Source organism: Anthonomus grandis, chromosome 19, assembly GCF_022605725.1.
Source record: "Anthonomus grandis grandis chromosome 19, icAntGran1.3, whole genome shotgun sequence".
Taxonomy (NCBI): Eukaryota; Metazoa; Arthropoda; class Insecta; order Coleoptera; family Curculionidae; genus Anthonomus; species Anthonomus grandis.
In genome coordinates, this window is record NC_065564.1 from 9,370,499 (window position 1) to 9,394,753 (window position 24,255).

At 34.9% G+C, this 24,255-nt stretch overlaps 2 protein-coding genes across 14 annotated transcripts in view; both read left to right on the plus strand.

The window, feature by feature from the left end:
- LOC126747529 (heat shock protein 70 A1-like) overlaps nucleotides 1-24,255 on the plus strand; it is a 402,096-nt gene that overhangs the window by 104,184 nt on the left and 273,657 nt on the right. The window lies entirely within an intron of this gene.
- Nucleotides 1-24,255, plus strand: part of LOC126747539 (non-structural maintenance of chromosomes element 4 homolog A) — an 80,889-nt gene that overhangs the window by 27,371 nt on the left and 29,263 nt on the right. For both annotated transcript variants that reach the window (XM_050456262.1, XM_050456261.1), the window contains exons 2-3: nucleotides 678-907; nucleotides 13,071-13,494. In XM_050456262.1, the coding sequence (XP_050312219.1) occupies nucleotides 678-907; nucleotides 13,071-13,494 (654 nt within the window). The remainder of the gene's footprint in view (nucleotides 1-677; nucleotides 908-13,070; nucleotides 13,495-24,255) is intronic.

Below are 24,255 nucleotides of genomic sequence, written 5' to 3' on the forward strand. Positions count from 1 at the left end.
TCTATCGAATTACTGTGCGATGAACTGGATAGACAAGTGCGAAAATCATGCCCCACATCAAAAGAAGACTTGCGGAGAATCATCCAAGAAGAGTGACACAAGATACCTCCGGAAACTTTGGACAAATTTATTAGAAGACTACCGGAACTCTGTGAAGCTGTTATTAAAAATCGAAGCGGACATGTAGATGAATCCAAAATTTGATTTTCTTAAATTTAATTAATTGAAAAAGATATTGTGTATATTCATTTTGTTATAAATAAACCGTTTTATAAGAGTAACTGATGGGTTTAATATTTTTAGTTATAACTTTAAAACAGTCATATGTAAGCAAATACTTTTGGTACTTATACTAGATCGGCAATAATGAAGATTTACCAGTCCATTTAAGAAGAAAGAGAAACACGTATTAAACACAAAATTTGCATCGTTAATAATTCGTTCATTCATTTTCACAAGATTGTGATCGCCGATCGAAATCGTGTTCATTCGGTTCTTGTACAAGATGTACTGATGGAAGTTATGAACTTTTACAGTTGTGAACTAAAAACTACATTAACATGCCCTAGAATAGCCACTTCCATGCCTTAATTTGTTACGGGATTTTCTCATGATTGTTCATCACAATTAGCCAATCGTTGCTACAATATTTTAATGTTTACAAATATTTCTTGCAGAGGAAGCTGATTCAGTAGGTCTTCAAACCGTTACCGAAGTCGGCCAAATTCTACGAGAAGTAAATCAATTAAATTTAGATGTCGAGTTTGAGGAAAGAGTGGGAAACGCTGACGAGACTTTACTAGATTGTCTTGTTCTCTCTTCTGCCAGTGGAATCCTTAAAAGATGCATAGAAACAGTTGACGTGTTTACATCTACTTATGACCCCAGAGAATTTGGCGATAAAATTGTAAGTGAACTTGTAGTTTGCATTAGTGAATAATAATTTAGTGCAAGAATGTATAAAGCCATATGCCTTACAAATGCAGTAAGTAGTTTTGAACTATAGAGAATCGTTAAATACTTATTAAAGAATATAATATTCTCTATGGTTGGATGTCAACAATAGTCAATATACAATATTATGACTATATTATGTGCGTCACCTAGAGCTCGCGTATTTTTTGGGATATAAAAATTCATATCTTTGGCTGTGTAGCTAGTAAAACAATGAAATTTGGCATAGGGTCTCTCAATACATTGAGAATTATGGATCCGTAAACAATTTTTTCGATACCCACAGAGTGAGCGGTACCGAGTTAAAGCCAAAAGTTCGTAAAAAAATCGGATCAAAATCGAGTCAGACGCGATATCTCAAATTTAAAGGCCTTAATCAACGTGATATTTTCAGGACATCAGGGGTCTTGGGCAATTCATATCTGTATAATTTTTGAGCCAGATATGTATACAAGGTGAGTCATTATAAGTTAATAAAAGTGAGTGAAAAAAATTCAAACTGCTTTAGAGGCTAAACTATAATTTAAATAAAAAAAGTGTTTCAGCGACATGGCTTAGTTTTTTAAGAGAAATGACATATTTAGAGCTTTTTTTTTAATGAGTTCTAGCATTTTTAGTTTTTTTGGAATTTGCCGCGAAACAGAACTCATTTCGAAAAAAAAAATTCAAGAAAGCTTAATCTTTTGTCTTTAAAACGCCATATAATCGGAATTTTCGTGAACCATACAGGGCGAGCAATAATAAATTTTCCCCATGAAGGTCCAAAAAATTGACAAAAAAAAATCACATTTTATTTAATATTTTAATAATTTCAAATTTTTTTAATATTTTATATATTATTTAATATTTTAATATTTAAAACTTTTTAGGGGTGGCACTTGGAGATTTCAAACTTTCAACATTTTTAATACTTTTTAAGACCTTTTTTCCCATACACTCTACAGTTATCTACGTAGAGTAGTTCTACACTATTTTTTAACTTTGACTTGATACTGGCATACCTATGCAACGTACGAAGACCATATTTGCCTTTAGACACGCGGAATTCATCTGGCTATAATCCACTAAATACCGTTTGGTTTCAAATATCACAATTTTTTAAGAAAATGCAATTTTCCATAAAAAGTCCAAAAAATCGGTCAGCTGAATATTGGTACCCTGGAATATCGTCTGAAAATGGTCGATTTTGACGTCTACGGGCGATTTTAATGCCGACTTTTACGGCAGTTTTGATAACATGACGTCAACGTGGATGAATCAGCTCGGACTTGCTTCTTATTTTCATTGATAAACTGCTTACATTAGCTCAGAATTTCCTGAAATCGGTATGGAATAATTCTAGAGACTCTGGAGAATCCGATTATGTGCATATCTTTTACCAAGTCGCCTTCCTTTAGCCGTGATAATTCGACAAAGTTTTAAAGTTTTAAAGTTTACCGTGTTTTCATGCGACAAAAGGACGCATTCATGACATTTTGGGTGCGGGAGTGAAGGTTTAATGTGGACTATTTATTGATTTTAACACAAAATCTAACTGTGGATCATTGTTATTATTTGAATTGTAAAAAAAACGCAAGCGTTAAAGCGCATAATGTAATGTAAGCTTTAATGTAATGAGAACCTAACCTCTACATGTATTATGTAAATAAATAATGTTAAGTTTTCATTTAATTTATTTAGTTCATATTAATTCATGTTCTTTTATCACTCGGTATTTTTTCTTTAGTTAAATTTAATGCCTTTGGCTGACTCACCTTGTTAAGGAAGTATTTCATTTGTTTAAATAATTTAATTTTTTTTTTCTTGAATTTCAACTCCTCGTTTTGAGGCCTTAAACAGTGCGCGATTCATTCGAGCTCTAATCGTCAAACAGTTTAGAGTCGCGACTCAACAACGAAAAATCGCTAGCGTGAAAGTGTAGATAATTCGTAAATCTCGGCCACCGATAATAAAAGGTAAGGTCTCACAACAGCGTTTTCCAAGTTTTTAGTTAATCTCATTAAGTGTTTACAGTCCACTAAATTACCTTTTTTTTCCTTTTTTTTCATCGTGAGTTAACTAACTTTTTAATTTTATTTTTTATTTGAACTCAGCGCAATTAATCAACATTATTTTTGGTCCTTCGAGCCTGATTTTTTGCTATTCACACATTTGCCTTTTGAAAATTAACTTATAATTTTATAGAATAAACCGCCCAGTTAATTCAATCATATAGGCTTAAAAAGTACAATTAATTAGTTGATCAATTTTCTTCTCTTTTTTAATTTCAAAAATACATTGCATTGTTCATTTCATCTTTAGTTGGTTTGCAGATAGTTTAAATATCGATCGCAAATATTTCATCGCATTTTTCTTAACAAGAATTTATGAATTATCGTTTAAATCAACACAGGTCGTTTTTCAAGTTGAATTCTTTTGCAGTAATATATCTAAAGGTAAACAATGCACATATTTTTTTCCAACAGGTTTTATTTTTATATTGGTTTTAACAGGGTGTCACAAGTACATTCATTGGAGTTTTTTAATTGTTGCTTGTATTGTATACGCAACATCATTCTCGTTTTCTTATAGCCAGTCTAAAGTCGGCCTTGAGACTCCGTTTCTTGCCGTGAAATTTTCTTCTGAATTCATTTAATTTCTTCTGTTTTCTTCGTTTTTTTTTCGGATATAGTAGGATGTCCGATAAACTGAAAAGAGCCAAAGTTCTTAGACAAACTGAATTTAATCGTCTATCGGATATTCTTAATGTATCGAGAAGTGCTAAAAAAGACACTTCCCAACGCATAATCTTTAAATTGAGTTATGATATTTTGGAATCAATTAGAACTGAGTTTTTCAAGCAGCATAACGTTGTCATTAGTTGCATTCTAGATGATGAGGATCAATTCACCGAACAAGACGCAGTACGAAGCTCATTTGAAAAAGATTTTTGGTATATTAAATCGATTTATTTTGAGCTGTTTGGAGAATCATTGACTACAAATATTTCGTCTTCATCGTCTAGTAATCAGTCCCATGTAACACTGTCAAAATTAGAGATTCCATCCTTTTCTGGAAATATTACACAGTTTGCCACGTTTAAAGATATGTTTGATGCTTTGATTCATAATAACAGTACTTTGCGTAACATAGAAAAATTTAATTATCTTTTGAGTTTCTTAGGTGGTCAGCCTCTGACCTTTATTCAGAAGTTACCGATGACAGATGTCAATTACACAACCGCTTATGAAATGCTAGTTAAGCGATATGAAAACCCTCGTTTAGTTGCGGCCACACACTGGGCAGCTATCAAAAATACCTCCAAACTCACAACTGAGAATCCTGCCGAGTTAAGACAACTTTTGGATACATTTTTTGATAATCTTGCTGCATTAGGAAATCTTAACTTTCCTGTAGCTTCATGGGATTTCATTTTGGTTCAGATGTTGCTTAAACACTTACATGTTTCTATTGCTACTGAATTCGAATTGCAATATGATTCACATACTACTCCATCATTTCAACAGCTTACAACCTATCTATATAAGCGTTGTGCCGCTCTCGACAATGTTTGCTCAGCCCTTCATGAAAAAGATAAAAAATCATTTAAGAAAGAGGATCGCTTCTCAAATTCCAAGGTTGCTCTTCTAGGCACTGAGCAATCTAAATGTAGCAGTTGCGCTATTTGTAAAACAGCACATTCTGTTTATCGTTGTCCTATCTCTTTAACAAAAACTCCTAATGATAGATACCAACTTGTAAAATCGCTGAAAATATGTTTAAATTGCCTAAGTAGTAGTCATTCTGTCAAAAAATGTAAATCGCCACATGTTTGTCATAAATGTAGACAAAAACATCATACCTTACTTCATTTTGAGAGAAATTATTTTTCTGGTAGTAGCAGCAGTACTACACCACCCGCTTTCTCATCAACCAGCTCCATCCACAATGATCAACCATCTAGCTCTCAGGCGGACTCCAGGTCTACCAATTCTTCGCATCTGGTAGCAGGTAGCTTGAACAATTATAATTCTAGTAATACAAACCTTGTAATAAATTCACTCCGAATTTTGATTTGGAAGCTGCAGTTCTTCCAAAAATTTGCGGGCTATTACCTAGTCATCCTATTTCTACCGCAAACTGGCCTCATTTACGCAGCGCGTCCTTGGCTGACCCTTTCTATGATACTCCTAGCTCTATTGATGTATTAATAGGTGCTCCATTGTTTCCCTATATTTTACTGGAGGGTAGACTTACCGGTGACTATAATGAGCCAGTGGGAATTAACACTGTTTTTGGTTTTATATTGATGGGTAAAACGGTTTCCAACTCTTCACCTATCGCTACACAATCGCTTCTCTGTTATCAGGCATCAGTTAATGATACTATGCAGAAGTTTTGGGAAGTTGAAGAAGTACCACATGTCAAAGTTTTATCTCCCGAGGACGAGAAATTTGTTTTTTTTGAAAACAATTTTATATTACTCAATAATATACATATTATTCTATTTATAATAAGTCTCTAAACAGTGCTTGTAGCTCTGGCCTCGAGATTAATACAAAAATTCACATATGAAACTAGTGTACACAATAATCATAGGTAGGTTATATTAATTAATTATAATGTAAAGTAAATTATAAATAAGGTATCTCATTACATAACTAATTTATACTAATTTTACAACTTGACTGATAAATAGAAAAATATTCGTTGAGTTTTGTAACAAATGTTTTAAATATTTGAATATTTCTTAAATCATTAGGTAGCCTATTAAATGCTTTAGATGCAGAATACATTGGGCTATTCATTCCAATCATTGTTCTATTGTAACTAATATATAAATTTAATTGACCTCTGGTATTGCGTCTATGAACGTCGTTTGAGAATGTAAAATTTATATTGCATTTAATTTTTTTGTTTATAATTTTATATATGAGTTTACATTTTTCGAACTCCATTAACTGATTCAATTTAAAAACTTTAAGCTCCCTATATAGAAAATCTGTATTTGTAAGTATATTATATTGAAACAATATTTTAAGGACCTTATTTTGTAAAATTTGGATATTGTCAAATTTTGTTTTAGAACATGTTCCCCATATAGGCATCAAATATCTAAAGTGGGACAAAAAGAAAGCATTATAGATATTCATTTTTGTATTATTTGTTAGGTAGCTTCGGCTTTTATATATACAGGGTATCATAGAATTTATTTTGGATGTAATTTTGTTTATGTGAGTTTGCCAAGTCAATGCTTGATCAATATTTAAACCAAGATATTTAATGGAGGCAACTTTCTCTAGGCTAGTTCCATTTATGTTTAGTTGAATATTATTTACTTGTTTGTTTTTTTGTTTAAACAGCATATATTTGGTTTTGTCGACATTTATTTTTAACCTGTTGTAAACTAGCCATTTAAAGTACAAGCTCAGATCAGCATTGATAAATTGCGCTCCTCCTCATTTTCACCTTCATATACAAGGGCCGTATCATCTGCAAAAGTAAAATATCGAGCACGTAACCTGGCAAATTTTAGACTTAATACGTATAAAAGATATAATAAGGGTCCCAATACAGAGCCTTGAGGCACTCCATATTTATTCGAAAACAATTCACTAGCTACTCCCTCCCAGTAAACATATTGACTTCATCTTGTAAGTAGGTTTGAATCAGTTTCAAAAAGAGTTTTCCAAATCCCATGAGCCTAAGCTTTTTTAATAAAATATCAAAACTTACTACATCAAAGGCTTTCTGTAAATCAATGAATACCACAACTACAATTTTTTTGCTATCTAGGGATTTTGAAATACAACTAATAAAGTCAAATGTTGCCGAAAGAGTACTGCTATTTTGAATAAAACCATACTGATGACTATCCAGCAATGTATTTTTATGTACAAAAGACATTACTCTTTTTTTAATAATTTTTTCTATTATTTTTGATAAAGAATTAACAACAGTAATGGGTCTATAGTTATTCATTTGATCCTTATCGCCAGATTTAAATATGGGAGTAATTTTATTTTTTTTTTTAATTCATTGGGATACACACCAGTGTTAAAGACATTATTTATTAGTTTCGCTAATATATTTATAACATAATCTTTTAAATTAATTATGTCCAACACTGTTATGCCATCCTCGCCTGGAGAACAATTCCGCCTTAATCCCATGATGATTTCACAAACCTCATCACAATTTGTTGGTGAAACATTCAACATACTTTCACAGTTAACTTCATCAATATTTTCGTCATCAATATGTTGGGTCTGGTTTACAAGTTTATTAACAATACTCTCTCCGACTTGGGAAAAATGTTTGTTTAAACAATTAACAATATCTTTTTTTTCTTTTATAATTGTTCCATTTAAGGTAAGAGAATTTATTTGAGTAGTGTTTATTTTTAAAAAAACTTGTTTATAAATTGCCACTATTTTTTTTGACTGCCGCCTGCATGTTCCCATTCTTTGCGAAAATACTGATTTTTTAATGCTTTTATTTTATTTGTTATTTTGTTTTTAATTGTACGAAATTCTTGATCATATAACGCACTACCAGGGTTTTTTATTTTTCGTTTGTATATAAAGTCGCGTTTTTTCATCATTTCTAGCACCTCCTCATTGATCCATGTATTATTTTCTCTTATCCTAAGTGATTTAATGAGTTGAGCTTCATTTTTTGATTTCTGGATCAAATCGGTCAGTTCCTGAAATGATGATATGCTTACATTTTGAATATTTTGTTTAAATTTATACACAAATTTTTTATAATCAATGCTGCTAATCATATATTTTATCTTTGGTTTATATTCTTTGGTGGCATAATTTATATAAAATAACAATTTCTTATGATCAGAAAAAGAACAAGAACTAACATTTAGGTTTTCGATTAAATTCGAGCTGCCCTCTGACAAAACATGATCTATAATAGTATGACTTCGCTCTGCGACTCTTGTAGCGTTTTCATACATAATTTCATTATTTATTTTAAAATTATTTTCAATTAACAAATTTTTATAATTAGTGACCAATGCAGAACTTTTTAACAAGTCAATATTAATATCACCAACAATAACATGCTTTTTGGGATACTTTATTAAAATTTTCTCTAAATCTTTTAGGAACTCTAAGTTATTATAAGAGGGTGGCTTATATATTACACTAACCTTTAAATTAGACTCGCCAACACATACACAAACCCAGTTAACACTTTCATTCGGTTTTGACTTTTCCACTTCACGACACTTTAATGTGTTTTTTATATACACTGTTGCTCCGCCCCCTCTGCCATCTCTGCATGAATGTATAGCGGTGTAGTTGTTTAAATCATAAAAAAATGTCTCATTTTTATTTATCCAAGTTTCTGAGAAAGCTAGAATATCACAGGGATTGTTGATCAGGTCACATTTAATTTCATCGATTTTATTTCGAATGCTTTGAATATTCATATACACTACCTTTATTTTCGTTTGAGGCCTTATTAGTTTTCCAATTCCTTTTCGGAGTGAACAAGTATGACTTTCGATGTGTCATTCTTTCTTAGAAATATCGTACCATTGCTAATCCATAGGTATTTATATTCATGCTGCTTTTTAAATGCCCTAGCAGCTGTAAATAGCTTGATATTTTCTTTTGTTAAGTCATGGTTCATATATATTTTGTGGTGGTTTCTATATCCTAAATCCTTTGAGTTTAGCTGATATCTCTTTTTTGATTTAAAAAGGCCCTCTTTTGTTTTTAAATTCTCAAAACAAACTTTAATAGGAGAACTTTTGGTAGGTTCCTTTCCCAACCGGTATGCTATAAAAGTGTTTTTTTCTATAGCTACGTCCAATGTCTCTCCTATTTTGGTGACTAAGACTTGCATGTCTTCATTTTCCTCATATGGTACTCCTTGAATAATAATGTTTTTGTCCAGTTCCTGTTGTTCCTTTTTATTTAATTGGTTTTTAATATCAGCCAATTCTTTTTGTAAATTTGCATTTACTTTCACCTGCTCTTCATATTTTAGAAACAGACTATTATACTTATTGTCCATTTCATTTAACTTGGCCATAATATCTGCCAATGTATAATTTTTAGCTTGTTGATTCTGCTTTTTTTGTTTACTTTTTTCAGCTTCTATGCAGGGTTTGCAATACCAAGGTTCTTTTAGCTTGCTGATCTGTGTATAGGCTTTCTGTGAAATAGATGCACATATCCTGTGCTTCCAAACATTGCACTTTTCACATAAAAGCGCCTCATCATCATCACTAACCTTTTTATTGCAGGTATTGCAGGTCTCAGACGCTTTTGTTGGCATACTGGCAACAGTGCGCCTGATCGCTTTACTGTTTTCTGTATCCTTGACCAACCTTGGCAGTACTGCATGCAAGTTTTACACTTTAGTAATACCGATTTTTGTGTTTTTTGACTGATTTCTCATTCAACTCTTTTTCCACTTATAATCGAGTGACTATTTAATCGATTTTGATACACTTTACTTAATTTTTCTAAAAAATACCGACAATTTACTGGGTTAAACGTTTACCGCATGTACTACGTCTGTGTACACCGTTTGCCACCACAAATGCGAAAATATTTTCCGTAAAACTACGTATCGCAATCGGGATGGCCGATTTGTGGTTTCCTTGCCCTTCCGAGGTGATCAAAAAAGTCGTTCTATATTCCACATCACTGTGTTTTAAAGGATTCAAGTCCCACTACTAAACTTTGTGTCGTATTCAATGCCTCTGCCAAACCATCAGATGGTATGTCACTTAATGATCATCTTCTGTCTGGCCCGAAATTGCAAGCTGACATTTTTGCGTTGCTTCTTGGTTTTAGTTTCATCGCTTTGTTTTCCTAGCGGATATTCGTCAAATGTTTCGGCAAATTATCGTTAACCCTGCCCACACTGATTATCAGAGAATTGTTTGGCGCTTTTCTAAAGATCAACCTATAGCTGATTACCGCCTTCTCACGGTAACGTATGGACTAACATGCGCGCCTTATTTGGCTATCAAGTCATTGTTTGTTCTGGCTTAAGAGGAAAAGGATAACATTTTCCTGAGGCCTCTCAAATTATTTTAAATTCATGCTATGTTGATGATCTAACTGGAGGTTCATCAACAATTGAAGATTCTAGAAAACTTCAAAAGGAATTAGTACTGATGCTGCAGAAAGGAGGGTAGCAATGATCCTCGCTTGCTAGCTGATTTCCCCCCTTCTTATTTGTATAATGAGGACATTTCTCTGAATTTTGATTCAGAAAGTCCGCTAAAAGTTTTAGGTCTTTATTTGAACCATTCCTCTGACGTGTTTCAATTTTTCGTTAACTCTGTGGATAGGGGTTGCACTAAACGCCTATTGTTATCTAATTTGGCTTTCTTTCACCTTTAACGTTTCTAGTCAAGTTTTTACTTCAGCGTTTGTGGAATTTAAAGTTGGATTGGGATGCAACGCCTCCAAATGATATTCTTAATCTTTGGAAACAATATGTTAGAGATATTTCAACCCTTTCTAGCCTCAAAATTCCTCGCCTACTATTTCCTTATTCTCCTGTTGAAACTTTGGAACTACATGGTTTCTGTGATAGCTCTGAAAAGGGTTACTGTGCCGTTATTTACTTTTGTAGTTTACTACCTAACGGTCAGGCAACCACTCGTTTTAGTTGTGCAAAATCAAAAGTTGCACCATTAAAGACACTTTCTATACCACGTCTAGAACTTTGTGCGGCCGTGCTATTGTCTCGTTTGCTATCACATGTTTACGATATTTATAAAACATCTTTTGTTATCAATAAAATATACGCCTGGAGTGATTCTACAATAGCACTTTCATGGATTAAAGCCTCTCCGCATCGGTGGAGTACTTTTGTTAGCAACCGCGTTTCTTTTATCCAAGAAAGATTACCTTTATCTTGTTGGCATCATGTTTCATCTGAGAATAATCCAGCCGACCTCGGTTCTAGAGGTTTGCTCCCTATCGAGTTATGTAATAGTTCGCTTTGGTGGGCGGGTCCTAGTTTTCTAATTACTCAACTCGCAACTGGATCCCCTTCATAAACACTCCTTCAACTTCACATGATTTACCTGAAGAAAAGAAAACATGTCTCTCAATTTTTTCTTCTAAGGGTTTTCTGGATAATCTTGTTTCAAGGTTCTCGTCGCTCGACAAACTGAAACGCATTATGGCCTATATTCTTCGCTATAAACATAATATTTAATTGCCCCGCAAAAAATATGAGGGTAACCTTACTTTGGTAGAACTCCACAATGTATTAATGCCTTTGGTTAGACATGTTCAGTCGCAAACCTTTTCCTCGGATATAATGTTAATTCAAGGAAATAAAATACCTTCGAAAGCGTTTAGAAAATTTAATGTTTTCCTAGATAGTGCTGGGATACTACGTGTCGGTAGTAGATTAAAACATTCTTTTAGTTTTAAGAGTTAACAATAACTATCCCGCTCTCCCACCCAGTAATCACGAGTTTACAAGGCTTGTAGTTACTTTTTTTCATTTAAACTATTTTCACGCTGGTGTGCGGAGTGTTCAATTTCTTATTACACAGCAATTTTGGATATTGTCATCTAAAGCCGTTATTCGTCGTATATTCTTGGTAAATGTGTTAGATGCTTTAGATGTAGGCCTCAGTCAATTCAACCTCCTATGGGTGATTTGCCTGCATCCCGCGTATCATAGGTAAAACCTTTTCTTTATACCGGCGTTGATTATGCTGGTCTATTCAATGTCATGATGTCTCGTTACCGCGGCTGTCGTACCAGTAAGGCCTATTTATGTTTGTTTGTTTGATTTGCGACTAAAGCTTTGCATTTAGAATTGGTATCCAGTCTATCTACGGAGACTTTCTTAGCTGCTTTGAGACGATTTGTAGCTCGCCGAGGTCACTGCCAACATTTGTACAGCGATTGTGGTAGCAACTTTATTGGTGCATCCAAGCAGTTAAATAATTTTATGTTAAAATCCGCCGCATCTGAAGGTATAACATGGCATTTTAACCCCCCCTCTGCGCCCCACTTTGGAGGATTGTGGGAGGCCGGAGTGAAATCTGTAAAAACTCATTTATACAGAGTCATTGGTATGCAGTGTTTGACCTATGAGGAGCCAAATACTGTATTGGTTCAGATTGAAGTCTTTCTTAACTCGCGACCTTTTACACCCTTTAGTAATGATCCCAATGATATGACTGCTCTAACCCCGGGTCATTTCCTGACCCTGGAACCTCTGAGTGTTCCTACTGAATTGGATGTCACCTCACTTCCCGTTCGTCAATTGGATCGTTGGCAAATGCTTCAAAAAATGCACCAAGATTTTTGGCGTCGTTGGTCTGGTGAGTACTTGCATACGTTGCACCAACGTGCTAAGTGGCATAAATCCAGTGGTAATCTTTCACCAGGAACTTTAGTTTTAATTCGCAATGATTTGGCCCCTCCTCTGCATTGGTCAATGGGCCGCATAACTGAGGTACATCCAGGTTTAGATGGAATAGTGAGAGTTGTTACTGTTCGCACTAGTAATGGGACTTTGCCACATTCGGAGGAGTGAAAAATGCAATGCATTTTGGTGGGCGGTATGTTAAGTTTTCATTTAATTTTCATTTAGTTTATTTAGTTCATATTCATGTTCTTTTATCACTCGGTATTTTTTCTTTCGTTAAATTTAATGCCTTTGATTGACTCACCTTGTTAAGGAAGTATTTCATTTGTTTAAATAATTTATTTTTTTTTCTTGAATTTCAACTCCTTGTTTTGAGGCCTTAAACAGTGCGCGATTCATTCGAGCTCTAATCGTCAACAGTTTAGAGTCGCGACTCAACACCGAAAAATCGCTAGCGTAAAAGTGTAGGTAATTCGTAAATCTCGGCCACCGATAATAAAAGGTAAGGTCTCACAACAGCGTTTTCCAAGTTTTTAGTTAATCTCATTAAGTGTTTACAGTCCACTAAACTACCTTTTTTTTTCTTTTTTTTTATCGTGAGTTAACTAACTTTTTAATTTTATTTTTTATTTGAACTCAGCGCAATTAATCAACAAATAACAATACCAGAAAGGAAAAAATATTGAACTTATAAGTTAGAATAAGGTCTATTGAGATTTTGTCGAGTTCCTTTTAATAATTGAAGTTTCTTCTTTAAGCTTGCTCATATCCAACACGATCCAGAAAACGATGAAGAACCAAATCCAGGAATGTTTGCGCTGCTGTTACAAGAAGCAAGAAATGCGATACCGAGAGTCGCTCAGTTTGTTAACATTTATGGGTCGTATGATTTAAATAACTTACCGCGGCCAAAAGAGAAGAAGGAACGCGTTAAAGTGGTTAAAGAAAAGTTACAGAAGAAGCAACCGGAGAAAGTCAGGAATCTGGAAAAAGAAGAGGAGGGGATCGAAGAAACTGTCAAAGTATTATACGATGTTTTGCAAGAAGGTTATTTGGACAATGACGAGCAAGCCATAAGTTATTACGATTACATTATTGATACTGATAGTTATGGCACCACCATTGAAAACATGTTTTATTTTTCATTTTTGATTCGAGATGGAAAGGCTCATTTGGAATTAGGTAAGTGTAAACACCATCTATTAGCAGAAAAGTTTGAAACAAACTGAAGTTTTGACCTTAATAATGTATATTGTGTCCCTTTTAGTTTTTATTGCAGGGATTGTCTTTTACTATTAAAGATAGAACCTTGTGATTATTAGGATCCTCTGTCTTTGTAACGGGTCAATTCTGTTTAGGGACTTTCAGAAATCGAGGATTACTAAGTGCCTCCACGTTTCTTGTTATAAACGATTGAAGGTGTCAAATAAGTTATATCTGCTAACTGGAAACCACAAAGATACACTGTTGTAATAGTAATTGAATATTGATTAACTGTAATAAATACAGTACCTTATTAATAAATTCTCTTTGAGGGGCCATTATAGCGGCAATGTAAAACATTACCCCGAGACTATGCGTTTCCTGAGCTTGTCCCTTACGAGTCACTTCGCTGTGGCTTTGCACCCTGAGCAGACACGTCAGATCTGTTTGGTTTCGCTGTTATGTGGTTTTAGCTTAGTACCAATCTGTTGTGCCGGTTTTTCCTCACTGATTATCTGTTGTTGATTGGTCGCGATATCCTGTTTGTTTTCTAAAAGGGGAATTTCATTGTTATCCTATAACCCCTTGTTACAGTTTATTTTCGTCAGATACATAAAGAATAAGAAAATAAAATGAATCTAAAATGTTAGCGAAAGCATAGCTCGATTATAGAACTTTAAGAGGCAATTTCTAAGTTATTCTGGTGCTAAAATTAATAAAATAAAGAGTTATCGTTTCAGTATTAATTCTATTTTTGATATCAATAATTTTCAACCCTTATGATGAAACTCAAATTATTAATCATAACATTAATTTTTTTTAATTGTTTTGATTTCACTAATGTCAGAAGTCATATCCTAGCCAATAAGATCCCAGCTCATTCTCCTATATCCCTACTAAAACCATTTCTGGCGCGAAAATCTTTGACCTCTAGGAGTCTTGAAGAACAAGCCTTTGAAGTTGTTTCTTGGTATTTTTGCCGATTTTACTCCAATGAAAAGTTGAAAACTTACCTTTTTGGGTATTTTAGTTTGTGGATACTAAATGCCATACTGCAATAGTGCAGGATTATAAGTGGTGTAGCTAAATCCCAACTTTTTCAAGGTTCTTTGTTTAAGTGTCCAGTTTTGTCTTCCCGAGAAAAGGCCAATTCCATTGGCTTTTTTTTTTATCCCCCGGTATGGTCTTTATCCACCATTGTAAGAGGTAGAAATCTCCACTCATCTACTCCAATAACGTCCACAACATCTACATTGACATTCACTGTTAAACCGATCCACCCAGGTCCCCCATCGCAATCATGCAGCCCTTTTGGAGCCAGGTTTGATCAATGTTTGTGACATTTAGTGAACCATGCAGTCAGTAAAACTACCTAACCAGTAAACCAAAGTCCTGTCAACATTCATTAGCTTTACTGTAGTATATTAGACTAAATACTAACCTCAAAATTACATTGTTACCACTCTCATCATTAGATTTTACTACCACACCATTGTTTTGAATAGTTTCATAATAACTAGGTGCATATTAGTTATTTTATTGAAATAGACCGTATAGATCTTGTAAACTGGATAAATAGGCCTATTTCGAAAGTACTCATACGAACTTTTAGCACCAAACAACATTTTTATCTTGATGATGATTTTAGTCTTGATATAAACACTATATTTAGGAAGGGCAACATAACTTGTTTTTAAAATAATAAGTTTGATTATTAATTTTTCTTTTAATATAGATTCACTTAAAACTGTCTGTTCTTCCTTGTGAGATTTTTTTTCAGGATTATAGGTATAGTGCTTTTAGTAATTTCCTGTTTTCTTGGTCATCGGGATTTTCTTATCCATCTGGGATAAAACAGGTGGCGCTTATATTTTATTGATCTCTTGTTGAATCCACGCCACTCTACCAAAGTGGTTAGTGCTAGTCGGCTTCCCTTTGAGAAGATCCCCTGAGCTGTCTCTATAGCCTATAGTAAGTCTCCCTCCTTCCATTGGTTCCCTTGTACCCACTTTCTAACCCTCACTCCCCTTTTTCCTTCCTGTTATTCCCCATCCCTCCATTCAAATTTCATTTAATCCAAGTATAATTAAAGCAATATTAAAGTAACAAATTTTTATTAATTCGTTAATTATTAATTCTTTATTTTTTTATTTTTTTTTTATTTAACACCCTATGCAGAATTTGTGGAGTGTTGAGAGTCCTAGCGTTTGTGAGCGAATCGTTCGGACTGTGGCGGCTTGTATAATTTTATGGTGGCTACTTACTTACCTCTTGGCATTCCCTGTTCGTCTTGTTTTGTATGATTCCATCTCGGGGAGAGGATTTCTTTTGGGGGCCAAAGAAATCTCTTTTCTATATGGCCTTCACTTAGTATACGGCCAGACCTAGTTTTTTTTTGTCTTGGGGACTTCCGTCTTAGGATTGGTAAAGAGTAAGTCAATTGAGATAGGCATTCCTATATCTACTTTAATTAACTTAACTTAGTTTATTAGGTTATTAGTTTTTTAGTAGTTTATTAGGTTTTTTATTGTTACATTGAAAAAGGAGATGTTCCAATGATCCATAAGCCCCACACTCACAATTAGGTGATTCCCTAATCCCTATTTTATGCATATGCGCCTGATATAGACAATGTCTACTTCTGATTCTTACTATCTGACTTACATGTCATCTATCTATGTATTCTATGTTATAAAACCACGGTTTTTGTTGTTCCTTTCCCCTCATTAATTTATATTTCTTTCCCTTGTTGTCCAATGTCCTTTCCCATGCTTTTGTCCACTTTTTCAAATGTTGTGTCTTTAGTAATGGTTCAAACTCTCTACTGTCCAACTCTACGGGTATGGTATATTCAATGTTTGGACAACATTTCAGCTTTCTCATTCCCTTTAATACCTTATGTCCCGGTATCCAGCATAATTTGTATAAATATCCATTTTTTATGCCTCTTTGTATTGCGCTCATGGAGTCGCTGAATATTATGGTTCTTTCAATATTATTTTCTAGTAGTATGAGAACAGCTTTGTGTATAGCCACCGTTTCCGCTGTGCATATATTAATATTATCTGGCAGTCTAGGTATAAAGTTTTCCCTCAATTCCTTGCAATGTACACCAAAACCTGCTCTACCAGTGCGTCCATTTAGAGACGCGTCAGTAAATATCTGAGTATATCCTTCATAATAAATATTTTCGATTTATTGTATTTTGGAATTCCTGGTCTGTGTTACAATTCCCTTTTGATAAATTCTCATGCTACTAATTGGTTTGACCCTAACGTTTTCATCCATGTTATATATAGGACTTTTATCGTTTATTTTAAACTCCGTTCTACTATTTTTAATTTCCTCGTATGCACTCAATAAATATGGTAAAGTCCTATTCTTGAAATATCCGTTCCTTTTATCTATATTATTTAATAAGCTTAATTGTTCAATTATAGGGTTATTCCTTTCGCTCACTTGTTTTAAAATGTTTTTTTTTTTGCAAGCCAAACCCTTCTATAATCCAAAGACGTTTCTCTACATTCATGTAATAAAATGTTTGTTGGGGTAGATCTCATGCAACCCAAAATCACTGATTTCATATTTTTTTTTTTTTTTTTAATTTGGCCTTAAGAATATGCTGCCGTAGTCCAGGTGTGATCGTACTATGCCTTTGTACACATTCATTAATATCTTGGGATCTGCACTCCACCATACTCTTGTAATTGCCTTCATTACACTTATCCCCTTCCTTCCCTTGTTGCACATGCTCTGTACTTGTTCGTTCCAATTCAAGGTATTGGTCATTAACACTCTTAAGTTTTCTCTGCTAAAATGGTTAATCCCAATTGTCTCAATGCATCAGTTATATTATTCAGGTTTTCATTCAACCTTCTCACTGTTCTGGTCATATCGTCTCCTTCTGCTATTAATACCAGGTCATCAGCATATTGTAGCAGTGTAACATCATCAGTAACTTTTTCATGTATTTTTCGGGTTTAAATATTGAATAACAAGGGGCTTAGCCTCTAGTCAAACATGTTGGTCCCCACATACCTCCTTCTTGGTCCATAATGTATGCATTTCTTTTGCTCAGTATTTGATAAAATTATATTATTGATCTTTCTTTTCACCCCCTTAATGTGCTCTATCTCCCTGTATAACCCATTCACACTCACACTATCATATGCCCTCGCAATATCTATGAATATCCCTATTGTATGTTTCTTTTCTTGAAAATTCTTTTGTACAATTGTAGTTAATATAGCTAGTAACTCATTACTCTTTACTTTTTTTAAAACCTATCTGATATTTCGGTAGAATATTTCCATGTTCACATATCCATTTAAGCATATCTTTAATTACTATTTCCAAAATTTTAACTATGCATAACTTCAATGCTATAGGTCGGTAATTTACTGGATCTGCTCCGTTTTTATCCTTTTTTTTAAAGGCATATATTATTATATTTCTCCACTTTGTGAAGATTGAAGATTATTTGATAATACACTACCGCTCACATATGACTGTTTTAAAGTTATAACTAAAAATAATAAACCTATCCGTTTTTAAATCACACTTTTTTGTATCTCTGTTTTGAAATAAAACAACCAAATTTCTTTAAAATTACGGTGTGATTTATTCCGGTTGTACTCTCAACACACACAGAAACCTAACCTCTCTTCGCTTCGTCGCGTCGGCGTAGTGTCTCTCCGTACGCATGCAAAAAAACCCTGGCTTACGTAATTCGATGTTGCCGCTGTGACATATTTTTATTGTTTTTTAAACATTTAAACATGCCCCCCGCCTTGAAGCCACTAGGGGTTCAATAAAAAGAAGAAAGAAACATAAGAACACACTCTAAAGCTATGACCTTCACACATTAGGTATAAACTTAAGACTAAACAACCCGAGAAACAACCCTTAATTAAATTTAAGGCCTAATTTTAACATCAAATCGAACATCACTGTCTTAGGAGTTAGGAATGTCACTAGAGCATGGCTCCTCTAAAGCATCTATAGGTAGTACACAAATTTTAGTAAATGCTCTTTTAATTACTCCATGCTCAGTTTTTATGGTTGCCACTCTGGTCACTCCATCTTGACCAGGATGAACCTTCTCGATACGACCAATACACCACCGAAGAGGAGAAATGTTGTTTTCCTTAACAACTACCAACATGCCTGGTTTTAGGCTTTGTTGACTGGTGTGCCACTTTTGCAGAACTTGCAGCTCGGAGACATATTCAACTGCCCAACGCGACCAGAAATGTTGTTGCATTTGTTGAATGCGTTGATACACGGGAAGTCTATTTTCAGGTATATGTCGCACCTCTGGATCTGGTAAAGACATCATTGGTCGCCCAATCAAAAAATGTGAGGGAGTTAGAGCGGAATAGTCACTAGGGTCATTGGACATGGGTGTTAGGGGTCGGGAGTTTAAAATGGCTTCAATTTCACACAAAAGAGTAGAAAAATCTTCATATACTAAACACGAATTCGCCAGTACCCTCTTTAAATGAACCTTGCAGGATTTTACACGGGCCTCCCATAGCCCTCCGAAATGAGGTGAAAAGGCAGGTATGAAGTGCCACTCCACCCCTTGATTGGCAATTAATTCACTAATATTATCACTGGACTCCTGAAGAAACTTACCAAGTGCCTCGAGTTCACTCTTAGCCCCAACAAAATTTGTACCATTATCTGAGAACATCTTCTTGGGTTTACCACGCCGCGCCACAAATCGCCGAAATGTCGCTATAAAGGCTTCTTAAGTTAGTTCAGTTACTACTTCAAGGTGTTTAGCTTTTGTAGTAAAACAGACAAAAACTGCGATATATCCCTTTATTTTAATACACCCCTTACCCCTTTTATTTTTAATAAGCACTGGACCCGCATAGTCTACTCCACATGAAGAAAAAGGAGGGGCAGGTATTACCCGATCAGCAGGTAACATTCCCATAATGACACTCTTTTCTCTTGGTTTAGCTCTGAAACACCTGACACATTCATACACTATCTTTCTAGCTAGAGTTCTGCCTCCTATAGGCCAGTATTTATCTCTCACCGAATATAATAGCAACTGGGGACCAGCATGATATAATATAATCTAATGTGCTCATGCTTGAATAAAAGACCTGTAAGCTCATGTTTACTATCAAGCACAATTGGATGTTTTTTATCGAAATCAAAATTAGATTGTTCTAACCGCCCACCTACTCTAAGGAATCCTTTGTCATCTAGAAATGGATTTAACCTTTTAAGTTTGCTAGATTTACTCACACTTCTATTGTTGGATAAATCTATTATTTCTTCACTAAAACTTTTCTGTTGTGAGATTTTAACCAACACCAAAAGAGCTTCTTGAAGCTCAGACACAGACAAATAAGGACTACTCACATTAGAAGATTTTTCAGGTGACCCTTTCTTTTGACAATTTTTAATGAATCTCCAGCAATAGGCACACACACGCTGTAACTTAGACAAAGAGGAAAATCGGTTAAAAGGAAAGGGATTAACTTCCTCTATTTTAAAAGACATCACTTGTCGTTTAAGCTCAGGTACTACTTCTAGAGGGTTAAATTTGGATTTTGGCCAGTCATGATTAGGATAAGCAAGCCAATGGGGACCTCTCTACCATAACTCAAAACTACCAAGGTTTTGTGGGCTAATACCTCGAGATAGTACATCTGCAGGATAATTCTGCGATGAAATGTGATTCCACTGATCAGGGGAACTCATTGACTGGATTTGACAAAACCAGTCAATGAGTTCCCTACAAAGGTCTGCAAGAGATTTGGTGGCGTTTTAATCCAGCTCAAACATACACTAGAGTCGGTCCATAGATAACACGCATCAAATTTTAAATTCATTGACGTTCTTACCTTATTTACTAAGTTAGCCAATAAATAGGCAGCACAAAGCTCTAATCTGGATATTGTTAATACATTTAAGGGTGACACCTTCGACTTTGAGCATAATAATCTCACTTGCATATCCCCACTCTTGCTCACACTACGTAAATATATACATGCTTCATAAGCTTCCAAGGAAGCGTCAGAAAACCCATAAATTTCGATGCTTACTGGATTATAACATAACACATGACGGGGTATTTTCAAATCATTCAATTTTGCAAGTTGTTGCTTAAAATTACACCACCTAGTATTAAGATCTGAGGGAAGGGACTCATCCCATGACAGTTTGTTTAACCATAACCTCTAAAGGATCACCTTTGCTACAATAACACATGGAGCCACCAGCCCCAAAGGGTCAAAAATTTGTGCTAGGTCTGATAACACAGTTCTCTTTGTTATTCGATCCCTATTATTAGTATTAATACGAAACATCAAGTAATCCTCATCACACAACCAGTATAAACCCAAGGTCTTTGTTTTTTCTGATTCACCAAACACTAGAATAGAGGATAATGAGTATTTGTCCCTTAGATGATCTAACACTTCCTTGCTATTAGATGCCCATTTTTGTAACTCAAAACCTCCAGATCTTAACACCTCACTCACTTCATTACACAGGTTAATAGCTCCACCAGCAGACTCGGATCCGGATATCCAGTCATCCATATAGAAATCCTTGTCAATGACCTTGGATGCCTTCGGATATGTGTCACTCGACTCACTTGCCAACTGTTTTAAGCATCGGACTGCCAGGTATGGGGCAGAGGATGTGCCATAAGTTATTGTTTGAAGTTTATACGTTAAAAAATCATGAGATGGATCTGACCTCCATACAATTCTCTGCAAGTCTAACTGACTAGGATGAATCAGTATCTGCCGATACATTTTAATAATGTCAGCACATATAACCACATTATGTTGTCTAAATCCTAAATCTTAAAATGATTTGAAATAACTCATCTTGCAGAGTAGGTCCCACTAACTGGATACTATTTAAAGACTCACCACCCTCAGAAACAGCAGACCCGTCAAACACTACTCTTAATTTAGTAGTTGGACTCTTATCATTGGTCACACAATGGTGTGGAAAATAAAAAGAAGGACTCTTATTTAACTCCTCTGGAGGGACTTCCACCATATGTCCTAGACGCTTGTACTCTTCCATGAATGCTATGTATTTTTCACTTAATATTGGATTTTTTGCCAATTTATTTTCCAATGCAAAGAACCTCCTCACAGCCTGAGGTCTCGAATCCCCTAAACATTCTGGTGAATCCTTTAGGGAAATATGGACTATGAAACGCCCAGACTCATTTCGACCTGTTGTTTTAGAGAAAATACCCTCACACTGTTGCTCCTCACCTGACAACAATTTTTTCTCAGCTCCTCCACCTCCCAGAACTTTTGCAAGATGTCCTCAATACTAAACTTTCCTGAAAAATGACAACTGAAACTGGATGGTCGTAATACCTTGTTAAGATTTCCCTTGTTACACTCACCACCAATAATCCAGCACAGCCTTGTTTTTTGTAGGACAGGCAAACCCTCACCCAGACTGATTTGACCTATACACAACAAATTCAAATAAATACTTCCACCAATAAGGATATCAATATCCCCTGAATGATTAAAACTTGGATCAGCTAAATTTATGTGGTTTGGAATAGGCCAATTCCCTGTACTAAAGGAATTTGATGGGTAATTGTCACTTAGAATAGGGATTACCAAACATGAAAGTTCAGTTTTATAATTGGTTTTAAGCCCTTCTAACTGGACCATACATCGATACTTTAATTGGGTTATCGTTTTTCCAACACCCGTTATAGTAGATGACAACTCTATTTTAGGTAAACCCAATCTATCACTACACTTCTGTGATATAAAATGGCTCTGGCTGCCACTATCCAAAAGTGCTCGACACACCTGGTAGCCACCATTTATGTCTTTCACCTGCACTAGAGCCGTTTGTAACAACACTTGCTCTTTGTCATAACACCGTTCACTAGACATATTTATTGTAGTATTCACTAAGGAATTTGCTACACCCTGAGACTCCTGAGTATTTTGTTCAGAATGAGGTTCAGCATTACTTTTTCGAACAAAGTGCAACAATGTGTGATGTTTTAAATTGCATTTTTGACATCGAGATGACGTACAGTTAGTGTAAGCATGACCCATTTTAAGACAATTGAAACATAAATGTAATTGTTTTACTTTATCTACCCTCTCTTTGGTAGATAATTTTAAAAAATTACCACATTTAGGTAAAACATGAGCACCGGCACACATAGAACACGAGTTACTAGAAAAAAGGACATTTTGGGCATTAAACACTCTTTTGTGATTGTAAGTTCTATCTACATTTACTTTCTCCACCTTATCTTTACACAACTCTAAATTCTCTAAGAAATCAGCCCTTGCTCTTAAGAAATCCATAAACTCTGGAAAAGTTGGCAATACATCACTAGTTTTGGCCTTTTTCTCTTCCCACTCTCGAAATGTTGTCTTATCTAGTTTCCCCCCCAAAATATAAATAAGAAGGGTATCCCAAAACTCACATGGTTGATTTAAACCCTTTAGACATGTAATATGTTTAGACACACTATCTACCATAGTTCTTAAATTACTAGAACTTTCATTTGTCAAACTAGGCAGCTTAAACAACTCTTTTACATGATTTTTAACTAAAATACACCGATTTTCGTACCGCTTGCACAAAGTTTCCCATGCTAGGGTGAAGTTATCTCCACAAAGCTCAATACTTCTAATTACCTGTGCAGCACCCCCCTCCAGAGATGCCCTCAGATAATGGAACTTTTGAATATTTGAAATTCCACTGTTAGAATTAACTATTGAGTCAAACAAATCCCGAAACTCTAACCAATTTTTGTAGCCACCAGCAAATTTTTGTAAATTTATTGCAGGTAATTTAACACCTTGAACACCCTGTATACCCTGATTATGTTGAAGCCTTTGCTGAGAGTCAGTATGAGAACTAGAAGCGCTTGACTGAGCCTTATTTTTTTCAAAAAACGCATACTATTCAGTTACTAGCTTTTTTGCCTGCGAATTTAATTTAAAATACAGTTATTCTTATGAAACGGTTTATTTATAACAAAATGAATATAAACAATACATTTTTCAAATAATTAAATTTAAGAAAATCAAATTTTGGATTCATCTACATGTCCGCCTCGATTTTTAATAACAGTTTCACAGAATTTCGGTAGTCTTCTAATTAATTTGTCCAAAGTTTCCTGAGGTATCTTGTGCCACTCTTCTTGGATGATCCTTCACAAGTTTTCTTTTGATGTGGGGCATGATTTTCGCACTTGTCTATCCAGTCCATCCCACAGTAATTCGATAGGATTGAGGTGATTGTGGGGGCCATACCATAACTTTCAAAAGATGTTGCCTTTGTAATTGACCTAAATATTGCTTGCACAATTTCGACGTGTGCTTGGGGTCATTGTCATGTTGAAAGATGAAGTTTTTCCCATGTTGAAAGATGAAGAGTACCAGAAGGAAGTACATTGTCACTTAAAATTGTTTTGTAACCCTCTTTTCGAAGAATTCCTTCTATTCTAATTAGATAGCCCACTGCATATCCTCCGAAACAACCCCACACCATCACCGAACCACCACCGTGTTTAACTGAGGCCACCGTACAGTTCTCAGCGACCTTTTCATTGGCATAACGGCAAACAAAAACTCGCCTCTTTGTTCCAAAAACCTCGAATTTCGACTCGTCACTCCAGAGAACTTTCTTCCAGTCATCAATGGTCCATTCTTTGTGTGATTGGGCCCACTCAAGTCTTTTTTTTTTATTAACATCCTTCAG